The sequence below is a fragment of the Lichenostomus cassidix genome, chromosome 12 (assembly GCF_008360975.1).
Source record: "Lichenostomus cassidix isolate B80296 chromosome 12, HeHo_3.0, whole genome shotgun sequence".
In the NCBI taxonomy this organism is placed as follows: Eukaryota; Metazoa; Chordata; class Aves; order Passeriformes; family Meliphagidae; genus Lichenostomus; species Lichenostomus cassidix.
The window spans coordinates 17,686,727-17,705,863 of NC_139493.1; the positions used below are offsets into that span (position 1 = coordinate 17,686,727).

Genomic DNA, 19,137 nt, shown 5'->3' on the forward strand with positions numbered 1-19,137 from the left:
ATTTATCTGAAGCTTATTTTGATTTTAGCACTGCCGTTGGGAAGGCTTTCCAATCATATCTGCTCTTGCTGGCAATTAATTGCTTCCAAATCCTCATTAGGCGTTGACAAGGCAGGTGTTGGTGGCAGCCCATGCTCCACTGGTTTGAGAGCTGTGTGTGACACCAAGCATTTGTCACTGACAGACTTTAAATGAAAACTGAAAAATCAGAGACACTCCTTGGGTGAAGCACAGGAGCTTTATTTCCATGTTTATTTAATTTGCTGCAGTTTTCCCTATGACCCAAATGTCCAGCTATGCCATGAGAACAAAAAACCTCCTTTTAAATAAGAATTTATGTTTTCTTTTCAACACACTACTCCCCCACCCTGCCTCAGCAGTTAGCAAGAAGATAAATGAAATTTGCCTGTCTACAACTACAGAGTTTATTAAAATGTGCCTTTTGACAAAATTAATGGAATGGAACAGCAAATGGGAATGCTGGAAATGCTGGAAAGTGTCTTCTCCATTTCTGAGCTTCCTCTTTAAAGAATTTTCCCTTGACCTTGTGAATGGTGCAAAGCACAGGATTACAGCTGTCAATAAGTGCTGGAGGGGAGAGAGAGCTGAGCAGTGCCTGAAGATGGAATCCTAGCCAAGGATGACCCTCCTGCCTGGGCCATGCCAAGGTGTCTCTCAGGAGCCCCTGAACTGCAGACAGGACTCTGCTTGGTTGGCTTTGGGGGTTTTGGGGGTGTTTTTTGCTTTTGGCTGGTTCATTCTAAAAACCAGGTGCTCACAGTGCCTCCATGGTCAGCAAACACAAAATCCCTGCTCAGATGGTGCTTCCAGAGCCATCCCAGCACACCTCAAAGCCCAGCAGGAGCAGAGAAGCAGAGAATCCCAGCCCTAACCCTCCCCACTGATGTTTTCTCTCCCATTTCTCCTCCCAGGCCCCGGGCTGGCGTTCCTGGCGTACCCAGAGGCAGTGACCCAGCTGCCCATCTCTCCTTTGTGGGCAATCCTCTTCTTCTCCATGTTGCTCATGCTTGGCATCGACAGCCAGGTAAAGCTGGGGGAAAAAGAATCAAAATGCATATTTTCTGCCACTATGTGAGACAATGGAAGTGGTGCAGGATGGTCCCTGGGATAATCAGATCAAGAACAGGAGGCACTAAGGAAAGATGAAGTAAAAAATTTGTGCTAAGACACTTTTGCTCTTTGATGAAATGTTGGAAGCTCACGAAAATCGGGCAAAATATTCTGCAGGCAGAAGGGACTTACCTCTGAAATATTCACTGTTAAATCACAATATTAAAAATGCCTTTGCAGTGCTCAGCCATGTAGGAGACGCTGAGATGTATTTTGCAAGATTTGGATGCCACGAGTTTTTCTGAAATGCAACTCCAGAGCTCTGCACTGGAGAGAAAAGTTTCAGCCCACATTTCATTTTGAGCTTGTGAATATCTGAAGGAATTTCAGTGGGAGTGGGATAATTTCTGAGGATATTCCATCTCTTAGTGTGGTGGGAAATCCCTTCCCAAGGGAAAGGGTCACCACTTGAGTGGTTCAGTCTTTACCTGAGCTCTGGATGGTGTCTGACAACTCCAGAGGAATGAGAACACTCAACCTTGGGGCTTTGCAAATCCAAGTAAGATACTCCCTGCCTAGATTAAAGAATTCGATAATTAACACATGGAATCATTAGACACGTTCATTGTGAGCTGAACGAAAAAGCACAGAGCACAAGATAAAACCCTTTAGAAATAACAGCGTCCTGCACAAGCATTTGTTAATCAGTGCTGATTTTAGTACAGACAACAACCCCACTGCCAGGACAGTGCACCAAGGACAGCATCCCTGCCCTGTTTTGCAAGGAATCCTTGGAGGGCTTTGTCAGGGAAGTCCCTCCTGCCTGCTGGGCTGTGGGATCACTTTTCTGGGACCAATCCTGGGCAGATGTGTTCATTTATTTGCTATCAGCTGGCAAACCAGCACCTCCCAGTTCTTAGCACAGCTTGCCCAGCATGTAAAGGAATATGGGATTTGCTGTCTTGGCACTGTACTAGCCTTGCAGGAGAGAAAATCCATCATTTTCCATAAATCCAAGCTGACTTCATCCTATGAACACAGAAACACCAAGAGGGCATTTTATCCCAGGAGATGAAAGAAAGCTGAAAATTCACAAAATTCACACTTGCTATTTCTTTGTTTTTCAGTGAGCTTCAGGCTTGACATTAAAACCCATTGCTCAATCTGGGGGGAAACTGCTGTGAAATTAATTGGGTCAAAAATATTCTTGAAAGCACTTGTCTCTAGGCAACTAACAGCTGAGGAAGGTGGTCTAATATTATTAAAAAGAATATATATCTGCAGGCTGTCATGCTTTCTGCGTTTTCTGTCTGTCACTGAAACATTTCATACACTGTAATTTCCAGGAGCTCTAACCAGTGGTTGAGTTCTGATTGCACTGCTGAAAATTAATAAAACTTTCCATACCTTCTGGTTCTCACCATTTCAGCCATCACAATGATAACATTTATCTGAATATACACACACAGAGGGATTCTGGAGTGTGGCCATGCTTTCCATTTGGAGGACACAGCCTCAGCAAAAATGCTTTCTGGGGACACAAAGGAAATTTGATTTCTTACATATGAGAATCATATGAGAATCTTTAACCTTCTCCATGAAGCACTGATCTGCTTAGACTTTCCTCTGTGTGTTGGCTTTCTTGTATGTGAGTAAATCACACTAAAAAAAAGTGTATTTTGGAGGATTGAGGGATCAAAGCCTTCAGCTGAAGGTTTATCATCTTTATTAAAAAAAAAACAGAGCGAACGCTACAGTTCATAGTTTAGAATTTGGAGTGCTTCTTGAGCTGGAAATCTCTTTGCAGAGATGTTTTTCGACAGAAACAAGGATACTCAGGAGCAGAGCTTCCACTGCAGTCAAGTGAATTTTCATTGCTCGTTGAACAGCCACAGCCTTAGGCCAGTGAAAGGCACGAGTGCAAACTGCTCCCCAAAACGCCATCCTGCCATGGCAGGGCTCTGCAATAACCCGGAATAATCAATAATAAATAATATTTATGGTGATCAATAATGCCCTTTGCCCGCAGTTCTGCACCGTGGAAGGGTTCATCACGGCCCTGGTGGACGAGTTCCCCAAGCTGCTGCGCAACCGCCGGGAGCTCTTCATCGCCGTGGTGTGCATCGTGTCCTACGTGATAGGGCTGTCCAACATCACTCAGGTGGGCTGCCCTGCCTCTGGGGCTCAAACACCTCCAATCCCTCCCCCAGCCCAGCCAGGAATCGCTGCCAGCCACTGGGGTGTCAGGGATGCCTGAAGATTTTGAGCTTCCATATTTTTCTGTGTGTCTGGAATTTCAGTGTGTGACTCTGGGCTCCATGCAGGGTGCTAAAGCTGCTGTTCTCAGCATCTTAGACAAAACAATCCCTCTAAATTGGAAAATCCGAGAACACTTCACTGCCTCAGAGCCCCAAAATATGTAAACAGCAGCGAACTGGGGGAGCGAGCTTGGAGTAACTGAGGTCATCACCTGAAGGGGTAATTGGAGAATGAAGGCCCAATATGTTAATGGACAGAACTTATAAAATATGAAAAACTCATGACTTGCTGTCCATTTTGGGTGTAGCCTCTGCAGTAGGCTCTGTCTGCCCTGAATGCTCCTTAAAGGCCTTTAACAACTTAATCTACTTTTATTCTCCTGCCTTTGTCTGGCCTCTGTTTCAGGTAAACCTGTTCAGGCATCATCAGGGCTCAAGGCTAGACAGGATTTTGGCCCCATGAGTGCAGCAGCCCTGGGTGCAGTGTGTGCCCTGCAGGGCTCAGGGGACAGCAAAACCCACAGCTCCACACTCCCACAGTCCAAGCAGTGGCAGCTGGGGATGTTGGCGTTGCAAACTGTTCGAGGGAAATGATTATATTATCAAACAAAGAGCAAAAAGTGAAATTAAACTTTGTGGTTTAAACAGCAGCAATCTTAATTTTGTCAGCATTGACCTCAAGACTTGAACTTGTTTAATTAATTTATACTAATAGGCCCCTAACCTATCCACCACTATTGATTTGAATCTTGCATTTTGAAGCTGGAGCCCTTGCTGGATTTTTAATGCTTCCTTCTCCTCTGTTTTAGGGTGGAATCTATGTGTTTAAGCTTTTTGACTACTATTCTGCCAGCGGAATGAGTCTCTTGTTCCTTGTATTCTTTGAGTGCATCTCGATATCCTGGTGCTATGGTAAACAGCAGCTTTGTCTTGTTTCCCTTCTATTTTCCCTTTGTTTCTTCCATTTAATTTTTTCCCTTTACTTTTTTTCCCTTTATTTTATTTCCCTTTATTTTTTTCCTAATTTTTTCAAAATTTTTACACATGCTAAGGATAATTCATCCTCTGATCTGTGTTTGAATGTGTGTGAGCTGAGGGTGGAACTGAGAGTGGCCTTGGTTTCTGTGGATATAATTCAAAGTTGGCTTGGGGAAGGTGCTGCTGCCTTTCAAACACCCTGCATGGAAGTCATTAAGTGTTTCAGGAATACTAAAAAGGTGAAATTTCATCTCTTTTCCTGTCCCACTCCCTGGGAAAGCCTGAATCTTCAGAGGTGCTAGGTACATAACGCCTCAGGGCTCTGGGGCTTTGGAATATTTCATTTTTCCAGAAATCCTCTCACTCCAGGATCCCTCAGTGACAGCCAGGCTCCTTGGCCAGTTAGGGAATAATCACCCTGGAGTGGCTCTGAGGATTAATGTGGGATATTGTCACAGAGGATTTGTGACCCCAGAGCTGTCAGCTCCTCCAAGGTCCCACAGCTGCCCCAGAGCTGGGGAGCTAGAGCCTTCCTGCTGGCTTTGGAGGGACCTGAGGGGATGGAACAGCATTTTGGAGGGGAAGGACACTGCTGCTGAACCCTGCAAATGGAAAAATGCACCAGGACGATCACAGGAATCACAGAACACTCCGAGCTGGAAGGAGCCCACGAGGATCTGAAGTGAATGGTCCATGCAGGGCTTGAGCCACACCTTGGAATGATCAGCTGCAGGCTCTGACTTGAGGAAACCAAAGCTGTACATGTGTGGCAGCCAGAGCTTTGGGAATGGATGGGGAGCAGCAGCAGGAGAGCCACTCTGATTTCAGAGCCACTCCTGCACGTGCACAGTGTGCACCAGAATGAAGCTGCTAAATGCTGGGAGGGGTTGGGGTTTATTACAATGGAACTCCTAAAATGCACCTGAAATTCCTCATTCTAATAGGACTCAGAGTGGAAATTAATCAAGGGGCTTTCTTGCACCTGACCTTCCCATGTACAACCTCCTCATCCTGCATGGGAATAAGTTTGCTTGTCTCTGATGCATTAATTATGAAGTGGAAGAGTGAGAACAGGTGATTTTTGGTGCTGCTGCACATTTTGCACCTTTTTTTCCCATCCAGGCAGGGGAACAGTTACGTTGGCATCTTTGTAGAGCTTCCAAATATATTCATCATTTATTACTAGTTCTCTGAGCTTCCAGTCAATTCCACTTCCTGATATTTTTCTGTGCTGTTTCTTATTTCTGTCTGCAGGTGTGAATAGATTTTATGACAACATCCAAGAGATGGTGGGATACAGACCCTGCATCTGGTGGAAGCTCTGCTGGTCCTTTTTCACTCCTATCATCGTGGCAGTAAGGAGCAAACTTTTATTCTGTGCTTGAAAGGATATCAAGGAGGTGGCCTGGGTGCTGCAGCCTGGTCATTTCCACCCCCACAGGTTCATCTTAGGTCTGACCTCGTTCCTTTTTTAAGGATTTGAGCAGTACCATTGAAGGCAATAAGCCAAAAACAGTCTCCTTAGGAGAAGCTTCTTCCCCAAAAAAAGGCAAGATTTTTATTAGACCCCTGGAAATGCTCTGGAGCTCGATTGGCAGAGCTAGAAAACTGTAAGGAACAAATCTGGACCATTTCTTGTATTTTTAAATAGAATTTAGCAATCTAAAATCTAAATTTTTCACATCCACAGAAATACCCACATTCTGTAAACTGAATTCCTCCAGGAGCACTTCTGGTATCAGAGCAGGGTTCTGAACTGATGTTCTTCTCTCATCGGATTCTGTGGCAAATATTAACCACTTTATACTGTATTGATAAAGGTTTTCTGGCAAACTCTGCAAGGAATTGGTGTCCTGGAAACCACAAGACAGCCTTTTCCTTGTCACTGTTGAGCCGCTAGCAGAGAGAAGAATCCAGTTCTCAGTGGCAAGAATGAAAAGGCCTTTATTGTTTTGATTTCATCATATATATAGAGTTTTCAAAGGTCACCCAGATTGGTCAGTCAGAAACCTCCCCCTAGGCCTGACTGGCCAGGCCTGCACCGTCCAAGTCTTGGGACACTGTTTTTAATAACATCCAAACCTTATCTTTATTTATAAAACACAAAAGGAATTCTCATGGGAAAGACCTGTGCTAGCCACATTTCCTGATTCCAAACTTTATCCAGTCAATCCCCTGCAGCACAACGTGAAATGATGAGAAAACAAATGTAAATTTAATGCACATATAGTAAACCCAGATGCAATATAAAAACTAATCAAGCAGCCACTTCCACATGACACAGTATTTAACCAGAGAAAAGCAAACAAGGAGCACTAATGAGGCACAAAAATGTGTTCATGCTGAGGGTTCCTCAAGTCATCCCTTCCCACATGAAAGCAGCTTTCATTTTTGTAAAAACAAGCATTCAGGAAGGCATGAGAAATACATTTATTTTAGTGGCACAGTAGGAAGATGCCCAATATTGTAAAACTGGTCAGGTTGGTGAAAACCTCAGCAGAAAGTGTTGTCCAGCCCAGCTCAGAGCTGGGATAAAATCTTCCTCTGCATCCTCCTCTGGGAATCTGTTCTGCACAAGCCTGGCATCAGAACAAGCTTCCCTCACCCCTGCTTCACTTTAGCAGGTTTTCCTGGCTGGTTCAGACATTTGAAACATGCCAGGGTAGAAGCTGTTCCTGGGAATAGCCTGTGGAACACCATGTGTGCAGGTCCTCTTTTGGAGCATCCCAAAAGCAATGTGTGGCTGCTGCTGCTCAGTGGCCCAGGGACTCCCAGGATCCTTTCCCAGGGGCCTCTGTCCCTCTGGCTCTGCACAGGTTATCCAAGGAATTTACTGGTTCAGTAGCACAGCTGGATAATCTGAGGCTCAGGTTTGTATGTGCAAATACATCATTAACATGAAACATTCATTTCACTAAGAGGTGTCTCGGGAAGCTCCAGAAATACCCTTGAATCCAGAGCTGAATCTGATCCCAAATCTTCCCTTTTTCAGGGGGTGTTCCTCTTCAGTGCTGTGCAGATGACCCCGCTGACCATGGGGAGCTACGTGTTCCCCAAATGGGGCCAGGGGGTTGGCTGGTTCATGGCTCTGTCCTCTATGGTGCTGATCCCAGGCTACATGGCTTACATGTTCCTAACCCTGAAAGGCTCCCTAAAACAGGTAAGTCTGCCTCTCCTGACCCCCCTGAGGCAATCAAACATTGCTGGGCACTTCTTTCCTGTCGTCTGATTCCCCCCTGGTTATTTTGCTTTGAGCTAAAAAAACATAAAATTTTCGCTTTGAGCTAAAAAGCATAAAAGTTTTTGCTTTGAGCTAAAAAACATAAAGCAAGCTCCAGCTGAAAGACAAGAGAGTGTCTGAGCCATCTGTTGTAGAACACAATTCCCTAAATTCCGTGGGCTCCTTATCTCTGCTCTGGCAGCTGCAGGCACTTGGCATTCCAGCTCCTCACACCTAGAAAACAGAGGAGCAGCTGACAAAAGATGGAAATTTGTCCTGATTAATGCCAGACAGGCTCTGTGCATCGAGGCAGGGGATGCTCTGGGGAGCTGGGATCAAACTCTGGGACTAATCCCACAACTCTGGGGCTAATCCCACAACCCTGGCTTTGCATGAGCCTGCTCTGCATCTCCCTGCTGGAATCCAAGGCTTGAGCTGCTGCATTTCACCTGCTCAGAGCCACACCTGCCCTGCTCTGCTGCAGCTGCCAGGAAGGACATGGAAAATCTCGGGAACACATCCTGTAGTCTTTATTTAAGGGATTTCTGTCAGCAGTCACTTCAGGAGGAACATTAGGGGCCTTTTTCTCATTGCTCTTAGCCTCTCCCTGATTCCTCATTTTATTTTTTAAAAGGAGATGACACTTCTCGTGGAAGAGAGTTTTTATTTCAGTAAGTTTTTATTTCAGTAAGTTTTTATTTCAGTAAGTTTTTATTTCAGTAAGTTTTTATTTCAGTCAGTTCTGCAGTCCTCAGAGCTGTGCTGCTAAAGGAGTGGGAAATATTGACCAGGTTGTTGCCCCACACACTGTTCAGCAATACCTGCAGTGACCAAACCTCATTTTTTAAAATCTGTGTGGATCCTCAGCTTTCCCTCTCCAGCTCATCCTGTACATCACAGCCAGCTCTCCAGCCCAAGCACTGAAATGCTCTGTCTCTATCATTGTGGGAACCAAGGACTGTCAAAAGGAATTTGTCAGAATTTCTGGAATATTCTAAAATCAGCTGACAGAGCCATCTTTGCAAAGGGCTGGATGATCTTAAGCAGAATTGACGAGTAATGCCTCATGAAATGCTCAGATCTTGATCCAAATATTTGTCTTCAGCAAATTTTGAAGGACTCAGTGAGGCTTCAAAGAAGTCTGCAAAAAATTCTGTGTTTTCATTTTTTTTCTTTTTCCCCCTGCCTGTTCCTAAGTCCTGCATTTTGAATTTATTTCCCTTGTTCTGACATGCGAAAGGAGAACTGTTGCCCTAAAACACAGCTGCTGCTGGGGCAGAGTTGTGTGAGATCATGGTGAGAGTTTCTCCTCTCCACCATGCTGTGGATCAAGGTCTTGTTTTTGAGAGCAAATGATTATTTCTGACAAATGATTATTAGGCAGTGGAGGAGCCCGTAGCAGTGACAGGCTCTGAGGAGCCAAACTGGGATCTTTTTGTTTCTTTTTGAGATACAAACATGAGCTGGGCAGAGAAGCTCCAGAAGCAGAAAGCAGAGAAGGACAAGGAAAGCCAGGATAGGAATAAAACACTAAAATCCAAATCTGCTTCACCTGTTGTATCTTTGGAGGGATTCCTGCTGTTCCCTGGGGAGGTGCCCAGCACTCCTGGTGTCCAGCAGAGTCCCTGCTGCCCACTGCAGCCCTGTGCTGGACTGAGGGCTCACAGCAGAGTCTCCCCTCATTCCTTTTCCCCAGGAAAGCTCCTTTTAGGCATCCAGCACTGGCACAGAGTCTTGCAGCTCCCATTGTCCCGTTCAGGACAGAGCTGGAATCTGCTCAGGGGAATTGGCTCACTGCTGGTTTGGGCCCTGGGGAGACAGGAAGGTGTATAAGATTGTCTTTAATAAAAACTGGTGCCTTGAGGGGCTTACCTAGAACAGAGGCTGGGCAAGATTAGGAGAATAAAAGCAATTATAGTTATTGAAGGCCTTAGGTGCATTCAGAGCACTCACAGCCCAGCCAGGGCTACACCCAAAATGGACAGCAGATCAGGAGTTTTTTAGACTTTATAAGCTCTTTATAAGGTCATGAGTTTTCCATACTTTATAAGTTTTGTCCATTTGCTTATCAGGGGTTAATCCTCCAATTACAGCTTCAGGAGATGAAGTCAATTACTCCAAGTTGGCTTCCCAATTAATTCACTGCTGTTTACATATCTTGGGGCTCTGAGACAGTGAGGTGTCCTTGGGTTTGGAGCTTAGAGAGGAATTGTTCTGTCTAAAAATAAGAGAACAGCAGCTTAGCACCCCAGAGTTACACACTGCAGGATTACAGATACGTGGCAAATATAGAGACTAAAATCCTAACGCATCAAAACAAACCAACAAAAAAGGCAGGTTAGGAAGAATTTTTTGGCTGCCTCACATGTCTTGTCATCCTTTGAACAGCGCATCCAGGTGATGATTCAGCCCAGTGAAGACATCACCCACCCTGAGAATGGCCCTGACCAGGCCCAGCAGAGCAACTCCGCTAACAAGGAAGCCTACATCTAAACTTCCCCGCCGTCCAAGTACCGCTCCTGCTCCAGAAAAACAAAAAAATACGGTTGAATATGACCACAAATTCACGTCTGAGAATATAATTACCTACCTCTAGTGGCAAAAAAAAAAAAAAAAAAATTAAAAAAAAGAAAAAAAAAAGAGAAAAAAAAAGAGAAAAAGCAACAAGGTCATCTCCACTCCGAGGGAATCGCCATGGGTTCGATCCAGCCGTCGCGAGCTCAGATGTTTGACAGTGTTTTGTGTTCTCCGGCAATCCACAGACTGTTAATGTTTTTATCCTTTCACAATAATAGTTGCATACCTTGGAATTTGTAAATTGATGTGCCAAGACCTTTTTAATCTACCTTTTAGCACGACTATTTGAAGTTTTGTGCTGCTGATTTTTAGTAGTTGATCACTATTTCTTACCACTGAATCCCAAGACTGTTATTTCTGACTTTGCAGGAGTAAAATTAAGTTTGGAGTTGTTTTGTACAAAGGAACGAAGTATTTTGTAAACAAGTGATTTCCAGTGAAAAAGTCTGCCCTTAAAATTTGTTCCAGCTGAGGCCATTTGAGGGGGGAAGAGACTCTTCCTTCAATTAACAGCAGGCACAGCCTTTATAAACATTCCTAGCGCAAAAATTGAGTTGTTTGTGGCAGAGCAGCCCAGGCCATACTCACTGGCTGTGCTCAGCCTTTCAGGGTGACTTTCAAACAAGGTCATAAATTTCTTTAAAAATACATCTATTGTTTCTTATAAAAAGAGGATATCTTTGTGAATCAACGTTAGGGGCATAAATATATCTTTTAACTTTTTTAGCAAAGTAATAGCCGAGAGCTCTTAAAGATTCCCAGGAGTAAAATACAAAGCATTTGCCATTCGAGCTCAGAGCACCTGAGCTTTTATTCTGCTGTTATCACTCGACTATTATCACATTGCCACCAAAATAGAAACCAAAACAATGGCTTAAAGATCGAAGCTTCTCCTCGTAAGTTCCAATTTAGGGCTCAACCCCCACCGGTCCTTTTGAACCCGTTGGAGGACTTTAGCAGTTCCCAATCCCAAACCCCGCACTGCAGCGCTGTGGGAGCAGTGATATTCCCATTTCCACGGGCTGGGTGGTGCTGAGGGCGCAGGGAGAGCTGTTCCACCCCGATGCAATCCCCTCTGGGCTCGTCCTGCCCCTGGAAGGTTCCCCGGGAGCGCGGGGAGCGCAGCCGTAGCCCCGTTTGGCATTTCTCGTTTGGCAGCTATACGACAGGCTTTGGGGAGGGTGCAGTGGCTGATGTTTGATTGTAAGTGACTGTGACAGAACTGTGCAATGAAAACATGCTTTTCAGCAACTTCTCGTGCACCGTACAATGTTAGATAGCACAATTTATGTAGAACTACTACGTGAAAAAACATGTTACCTGTGAATGTTGGGTTTTTCGTTGTTCTCGTCTGAAGGTGACAAACATGTTCTTGCAATAAGGTATTATTCTCAGAATGTCAAGCACATTATGTAGAAATAATATATATATATAATACACATGTATTTCAAGCTACATCCTAAACTCTCAGAGTATGTTGGGTAGGTTCTAAACTGTTTCATACCTAGGTCAACTGTAAAATACTACGAGATCTAAGCTCCATCCTAAACGGCCATAGCTGAGATGCAAACGTCCTGTAAGTCTTTGGGATTTAGAGGAACCCCTACATCCTACACAGACATCACACATGATATACATCATACTTGTGGATTTCATTAGACTAAGGATAAAAACTCCAACTTTCTCTTTATTGTTTAATGTAACCAAGTCCCATGTTGTTCTAAGAAAAATGCAGTATTTAATGTTTGATTGTAAACAATTATGACAGATGTTTGACAGACCTGCTCTTTAGCAAAAAGCTGTACAAACGTTTATCACATAGCACAAACTAGTGTTGTAGAACTACTGTGTGTAAACTGTGAATAGCTGTATCTTTTTTGTAGTACTTGCCCTGAAAAGAAGAAAAAAAGATTATTGTATGATCATATATGCTTTTTGCAATAAGGAAATATCCAACACCAAGCAAATCTATCTCTATATAAAAATATATATGTAATATATACATATTCAAAAATATATACAGAGCCTGTTTAAAAGAGTACAGTATTATTTAGTAAATTGCAACCTGTTCTATGGACCAAATGTAAAATATTTATAAATTAAGATGCATTTTAAATGTCTATAAACGGTGTCATAATTAAAGCACGATTGTTATGTAAGTTTCCAAGAGTTTAGAGGAAAAAGAATAAAGGTTATATTATACATTAAATTCAGAACTTTGCAGTCTTTCATTGGACAAACCCAATCTGTGCTATTTTCAAGTTCCGAAGGTGTCGTCTATATAAAAATACCCTTTAAATATCAAAATGCTGTATCCCACTTGTGATGTGTATAATTAATCCGTGCTATTCCTACGATGTAATTAGTATGTGCATACATTATACAGGGAGCTCGAGAGGTGACAGTTAATAGCCCTTCCTGGCATCCTGCTGCTCTAATTCTCCTGTAGGAAGATGGCAGAGCGAGCTCTGGGAGAAGGAAAAACCTGGATTTTGGAATGACCGTGCCTCAGGGGCATTTCTGCCGATGCTTTTGGCTGTGACCTGCAGCACCTCCCTGATTTTGGAGCCACCCCAGGCTGGATACTCCACGGGCAGATGATCCATTGCTCCAAAAGCTCCGTGCTGCTGTCTCAGGGTGGGAAGATGCGGAGAAGACACGGAGAAGACGCGGGGAAGAAGTGGTGGCACAGCTGTGCCCGTGCGACGCCGCTGCTGGGCTCGGGATTTAATTATCTGCCTGCAAAATTGGAGCAGGGCTTCATGCTGGGGAAGAGGCTGAGCAGTTCAGAGGAGCTGATTAGAATTGAAAACGCTCCTGAGAGAGGCGTCTGGAACCATAGGCTTCAACTGCAAAGTGCTGACCTTGGCGAGGAGCGCTCGGCTGCGCTTGGCGAGGCCACGGCGGGGAGGGGAGAGCCCAGATTGCTCTGGAAAGGGGGAAACAGCAACTTTGGGAATACAGAGAGCTGTGCTCATGGGCATTAGGTGCTGTGGCTGCTCTGAGGAGGAGCTGAGAGCTGGGGGTGCTGGGAGGGCAGGGGGGCAGCAGGGGCTGAGGAGCAGGAAGCTCCTTGGAGGATATTGCGTTAGTGCTGTGATATTTCCATGTTCTCCTGGAGGAATTTGCTCTTGCCGTTCTGCAGAGATCCCAACAGCAATTCAACAAGAAAAATGCAAATAAGGTCACTTCTCCCCTCCAGGACTGCAGGATGCCCCGGGAGAAATCCATGTCCTTGCTCGTCAGGAGTATTAGTTCAGCTACATGTGCTTTTATTCTAAAATAACACTGCGTTGCTTTTGGGGGTTTTTTGTTTGTTTTAAGCCTGATTATTTCTGTTTTGTTCTGCTCAGGCCACAATAGCATTACAATTAACTATTGCAATTGCTGGCTGGTTTTGGGGTCTGGAACCCAAAGGCAGGGTGACGCCATGGCACAGGGATCACTGCACTCCTGCTCCAACAGCTCTCCATGGGCACAGCCTCATCTGGACCCAGCAGGGAGCAGCAAAAGGGCTGCACTGGAGCATTTGGACATCCACTGGTTGATCCCTTCCCTCCAGGATGGATTCACCCCATTCCCACGAAGAGCAGCCTGTGAGATGCTGCCCAGCAGTGCCAAACACCGATGGACAGAGGGATGGACAACTCCAAATCCTCCTGCCCAGGAACCCAGATGGATCCACTCAGAGCTGCAGCAGCTGCCAGCCTGTGTTTGTGACTCTGCCAAAGCACCACAACTGCCCACTTGCACTGCTCAGGAAGGGAGGCACCAACCTTTACATCCTAAAGGGTGTTTTTGCTCCTCCCTCACTCTTCTCCCCCAGCTTCTCACACTGCTTGGGATGTTTAAAATAAGCTCAAGAAAAATGAGGTGGGAGGAAAGGGTTTACCCACATACAATTTTTTCTGCAATCTAAATTTGCCTCACTTCCTCTCCTCTTCCTCCAAAGTTAAAAAAAAATTTAAAATATTTTTAAAAAATAGGAGAGCACAAATGGGGTAAAGTGAAACAAAATATTAGTCCCTCCACAGAGCCTGGTCTTCTTAGGAAGCTAATCTAAGCATTGCCAATTCTCATTCCTGCCTTTACAGTCTGAGGCCAGTCAGAGATGACATCACCCTCTCCTGCTGACAATTGATGGAGACTGGGCAAATTTCCTCTGTTTTCACAGAAATCCTGTTAATTCTTAGAGTTGTATTGTTGGGGTTTGTTCTGCCCTTCTGACCACACACTATAGTGGTGCTTTCACTCTGGATTTGTCCTTCTTTTTAAAATGGATGGATTGGTGGGAGAGAACTTATTTAGGCTATTTAAAAGAGCCTGGAGTGATGGGATACAGGGAATGGCTTCACACTGACAGGGCAGGGATAGATGAGATACTGGGAAGGAATTCCAGCCCTGGCACAGGGTGCCCAGAGAAGCTGTGGTGCCCCTGGATCCCTGGCAGTGTCCAAGGCCAGGCTGGATATTGGAGCTTGGAGCAACCTGGGATAGTGGAAGGTGTCCCTGCCATGGCAGAGGTGGCACTGGATGGGCTTTGAGACCTCTTCCAACCCAAACCATCCTGTGATTCCATGATTCCATGATTTTGCAACTTCACATCTCATCCCTTTTCCCCCCAGGTTTGCAAACGCTCTCACATTCAACTCAGCAGCAAACCCTGAGTTATTATTTTGGAATACCAAGCAGGCTGAAGTAATCCTGTGAGTTATTTGTGAGTCATAAGTACATGCTGGTGCTAAATGTGTCCAACAGTGCCTAAGAGAAGGACAGGACGGATCAGGCATTGTCACAAGGACAAAAACTAATGTGTTTTGCCAGCACTGGTGCTTTAGTCAGACTGGAAGAGCTGCCTGCCGTGCCTGTGGGGATCAGCAGCTGAGAGGTGGCTACAAACAAAGGCACAGTGGATAGAAAGCAGCCCAAATGCTCATGTTCAACTAGCAGGCTAGAGTTTCCTCCACACTTTGCCAAACTGGATACCCACTTGGTGCTGGAAAGGGAATAAAATAATAAATCAAGTCACTGCCTTGTTCCCTTAGTTCATGCAATTCCTGTTCTTTATAATTATTCTAAAGCAACCTGGGAATGTCTAGAAATGTTTAACATAAAATAAAAAAAGCCTAGGAGGCTGGTTTCAGTCTAGGAAAAGGTTTTGCAGGCCCCACTGGCACTCTCATTTTCTGGCCACACCACATGCCGACCCAGAGCTGCCTTTGCATCCCAGAGCTCCCAGGGGATGGAAAGCCACTGAAAATTAGCTCCAGCTCCTGCAGGGCAGTGACATTGGGCAAATCCCAAATCAAGCCCCCAGACTGCAGCTCCCCCATCCTTGGCTGTCCCTGAGAAGCTGCTGATTCCCAAACCCCAGGGCTGATTCCCAAAAAAGTTCCCTGGGCAGGTCCCACAGGGCTCCTCCAGAGCTCCACGGGCAAAATTTCTGTCCCCAAGCAGTGCAGTGCTGAAGCAGGAATCTCCTGAATATCACCTCGTGGATCTAGAGCTGTTTGGTCCTGCAGGAATGGCACCAGCTTCCCTGGAAGGACTGAGGAATGCTTTGATGAAGATCCCCTGTGAGTAAAACAATAAATCTATCTCTGTACATAAGCCAGAGCGTCAGGTTGTGTTAGGGAATTATTTCTAGGTCATTTCAGTTCACCGCACTGCACTGCAAACACTTCGCTGAATGAATGACCAAAATAATTAATCAAAACACTGGGGAGAAGCACCAACTCACACTGCAGGCAAAAAACTTTCTCTAAAAGTGACAGAGCTCAGCGCTTTTTAACCTGCTCTTTCCCAGCTGTCACACAGCAGCTGCACATGACCTTTCCTGCTGATTTTCCCAGATCCAGCCTCACTCCGAGGGGCTGAGGGTGACCTTTCCCAGCCTGGCTCTTCCTGTTTCCAGCACCCAATATCGTGACAGGACTTGCCTGGCAGGACCTGCTTCAAACCTACAAAGCTGGGCTTGTGTGTGGGTTAGAAACTTCTCTGCCTCACTCCTCCTGCAGTGCTGAGGGGAAATGAGTTCCAGTCCACTTCCCACTGCAGACACTGAGCTTCCAGCAGCTGCTCCCAGCGATCCACCAGCTCCTCCAGCCTGCCTGGAATAAGGAAATGCAAGCTGAGACAGAGCAGGAAGATTTGTTCTTGCCCAACTCAATCATCACTGTTCTAACCTGGCATAGAGAAATTCCTGCTGCTGTCCAAGCTGAGCCTCCCCTGGCCCAGCCTGAGGCTGTTCCCTGGCTCAGCCTGACCCCCTGGCTGTCCCCTCCTGTCAGGAGCTGTGCAGAGCCACAAGGTCTCCCTGATCCCCTTTGCTCCACTCTAAACCTCCCCACTTCCTTCAGCCATTCCTCACGGGACTTGATCTCATTACTTACTCTCTTTATTACCTTCATACTCTATTCAACAGGACTGTTTGTTGGGGTTTGGAGGAGGAAAGAAACCACAGATTCAAGTGTCTGCAATTAAATAATAAAATGCAGCTTATAAGCCAATGGCACAATAAAACAAGCCTAGAGAACATCAATGAACCAATCCACTGCCTTTTGCTGGGGACTTGTGCTCAGCTCCATCACTCAGCCATCCAAGTGGCAGCATGAAACCTTGTGTATGGCACTTCTAAGCCTCTCGCTTTCACAAAAAACCTCCCCAAATATGCTCAGAAAAGTTTTTTTCTTCTTTCTTTACATGCTCTGTGTTACTTAAAATTCAATATTTAATGATCTGTTGTGAGTTTGGCTCATCTTCTTCCTTTGTAAGTCACAGTCCTCTCCAGGGGTTTCTGGCATGCTTGTTCTGTACTTCCACATTCTGCTTTGATTTTTCTTTATCCCATGAACCTCGATTCTCCAAGATTATGAAACCAGGACTAACAGATGGGGTTATTTTTATTCACTGCTGGCTTTTCAGGAAACATTTAATTTCCAGTTCTCCAGGACAAGCCACTGCTGTAGGAGTAGCCTCATTAGCAGCTTTCATTAGCACAAAGATGCTAATAAGAGAATAGCACTGCTGACAAAACGTTGTCCCCTCGCAAATTCCCATTTTCTCCAGGAGCTCTCCCTGCTCCAGAAACCTTTTCATTGCCTCTTTTTTAGCATTTCACCACTCCTGCAAAGGCTGCTTTCCCCTCTCCATCCCTGTGCAGATTTCCCCTGGCAAAGCAGGGTCAGAACTGTCCTGTTCCAATTCCAATTCCCATTCCTGTTCCCATTCCCATCCCCATTCCCCATCCCCATCCCCATCCCCATCCCCATCCCTATTCCCATCCCCATTCCAGTTCCCATTCCCATCCCCATTCCCATTCCCATTCCCATCCCCATTCCCATTCCAATTCCCATCCCCATTCCAGTTCCCATCCCCATCCCCATTCCCATTCCCATCCCCATTCCAATCCCATTCCCATCCCCATTCCCATTCCCATTCCCATTCCATCCCCATCCTCATCCCCATTTCCATCCCATTCCCATCCCCATTCCCATTCCCATCCCCATTCCCATCCCATTCCCATTCCCATTCCCATTCCCATCCCCATCCCCATCCCCATTCCCGTTCCCATTCCCGTTCCCGTTCCCGTTCCCATTCCCATCCCGTTCCCGCTGGGTGCTCCCAGCTGCCAGGATCCATCCCAGGCCCACGTGCAGCCTCTCCAGGCCCTGCAGGCAGCACGGGGAGCAGGGAGCAGCGCCATGGTCCATTAGCCAGGGAAGTTTGGGATGTGAAACTCAGCGGGCTGTCAGAACGATGTTCCCGCGCCGCTCCGCGCCGCCCGCCTTTTTGTCAGGGCAAGAACAAATGCCACAACTGCCTAAGCCTTCAAAGCAGCCGGGGACATTGCTTTAGTGACTGATGGGAGCGAGGGGAGACAGCAGAGCAGCAAATTCATCTGCCTTGAAGTGCCTGCTGAGTCCATATGCTGGGGAGCAGGGTGGCCGGCAGCCTGCGGCTCCTCTCTGCATCCCAGCGCTGAGCAGCCTCAGCTTGGACACCACGGACAGCATTCCCCATCCAAACTGACCTCATCCAGGCCACACACTGCCAGCAAGGGCCCTGGGAACATCCTGGGAACATCCTGGGAACATCCTGGTTCATTTTAAAGATGAAAAATTGCGTGTTGTGTGATTGCACCAGAGCTCAATCAGTTGTATTTTAACTTTGCTGCCGCTTGCCGCCACTTGTGGTTCCTAAGGTTGTTCTTTTTATCTGCTCAAGGACTTTATCCTGATTTCCCACTGTCCCTGGAGCAGCCCAGGGGTCTTGGCTAAGCCTAGCCCTTGTTCCTTCAGCACTGCACAAACAGAGCCATGAGCAGGGCTTGGTGTTTTACCTTGGCTTTCGAGGTGAAGGAAAACCTTCATTCAGCAATATCTATTTTTCTGTTTGTGGCTGCTGGGAATGACAAACCCAGAGCTCTGCAGTGCCAGTGCAGCACTCAGCAGGGGACATCCCAGGCTGTGTGAGGACAGCTTTATGTGGCATTTCCATCAGTTGCATCCTAATGGGAGGGGAAAGAACAGCCTTGACACAGAAGGTGCTCAGCATCTTTCTAAAACAAACCCCACCAGGTCCAGCGTCCAGCTCTGTTCTTCACAGGGACCTTCCCCAGATCTTTGAATTTTGCAATTCTAGACAAGTCATCTTCACACACATCCCTCCCAGAAATCCTGTTGAATCCACGGGATTTGTGCCACATGTGTGTGGCAGATACTCCATGTCACTGCACACCTCCCACACTCTAGGGAATGTGTCTTCTCCAGGGACATCCCTGATGGCTGTGGTGACTCAAATCAGTTCCTTTTTCCTTCCATCCCTCCAAAAGGAGCCTCAGGTTTTTCTGCAAAAGCAGCTATTTCCCCACTAACACTGCCTAGCAGACTTGATCAACAAGGCCACAACACCTAACCCTAAACTCAGTAATTAATGGTGACTCTACAGCCTGATTATTTCACACACCACATGCAAAATAAAACTGCTTTAGGAGCTGCAGGAGGTGTTCTGTGAAAGGAAACAGCAGGCTAG

At 46.0% G+C, this 19,137-nt stretch overlaps 1 protein-coding gene across 2 annotated transcripts in view; it reads left to right on the top strand.

Moving 5' to 3' along the window:
• Positions 1–12,313, top strand: part of SLC6A1 (solute carrier family 6 member 1) — a 60,992-nt gene extending 48,679 nt beyond the window's left edge. For both annotated transcript variants that reach the window (XM_085073059.1, XM_085073060.1), the window contains exons 10-15: positions 933–1,045; positions 3,101–3,232; positions 4,139–4,241; positions 5,562–5,662; positions 7,300–7,467; positions 9,916–12,313. In XM_085073059.1, coding sequence (XP_084929185.1) covers positions 933–1,045; positions 3,101–3,232; positions 4,139–4,241; positions 5,562–5,662; positions 7,300–7,467; positions 9,916–10,020 — 722 coding nt within the window. In that variant the 3' untranslated portion in view covers positions 10,021–12,313. The remainder of the gene's footprint in view (positions 1–932; positions 1,046–3,100; positions 3,233–4,138; positions 4,242–5,561; positions 5,663–7,299; positions 7,468–9,915) is intronic.
• The last annotated feature ends 6,824 nt before the right edge of the window (positions 12,314–19,137 follow it).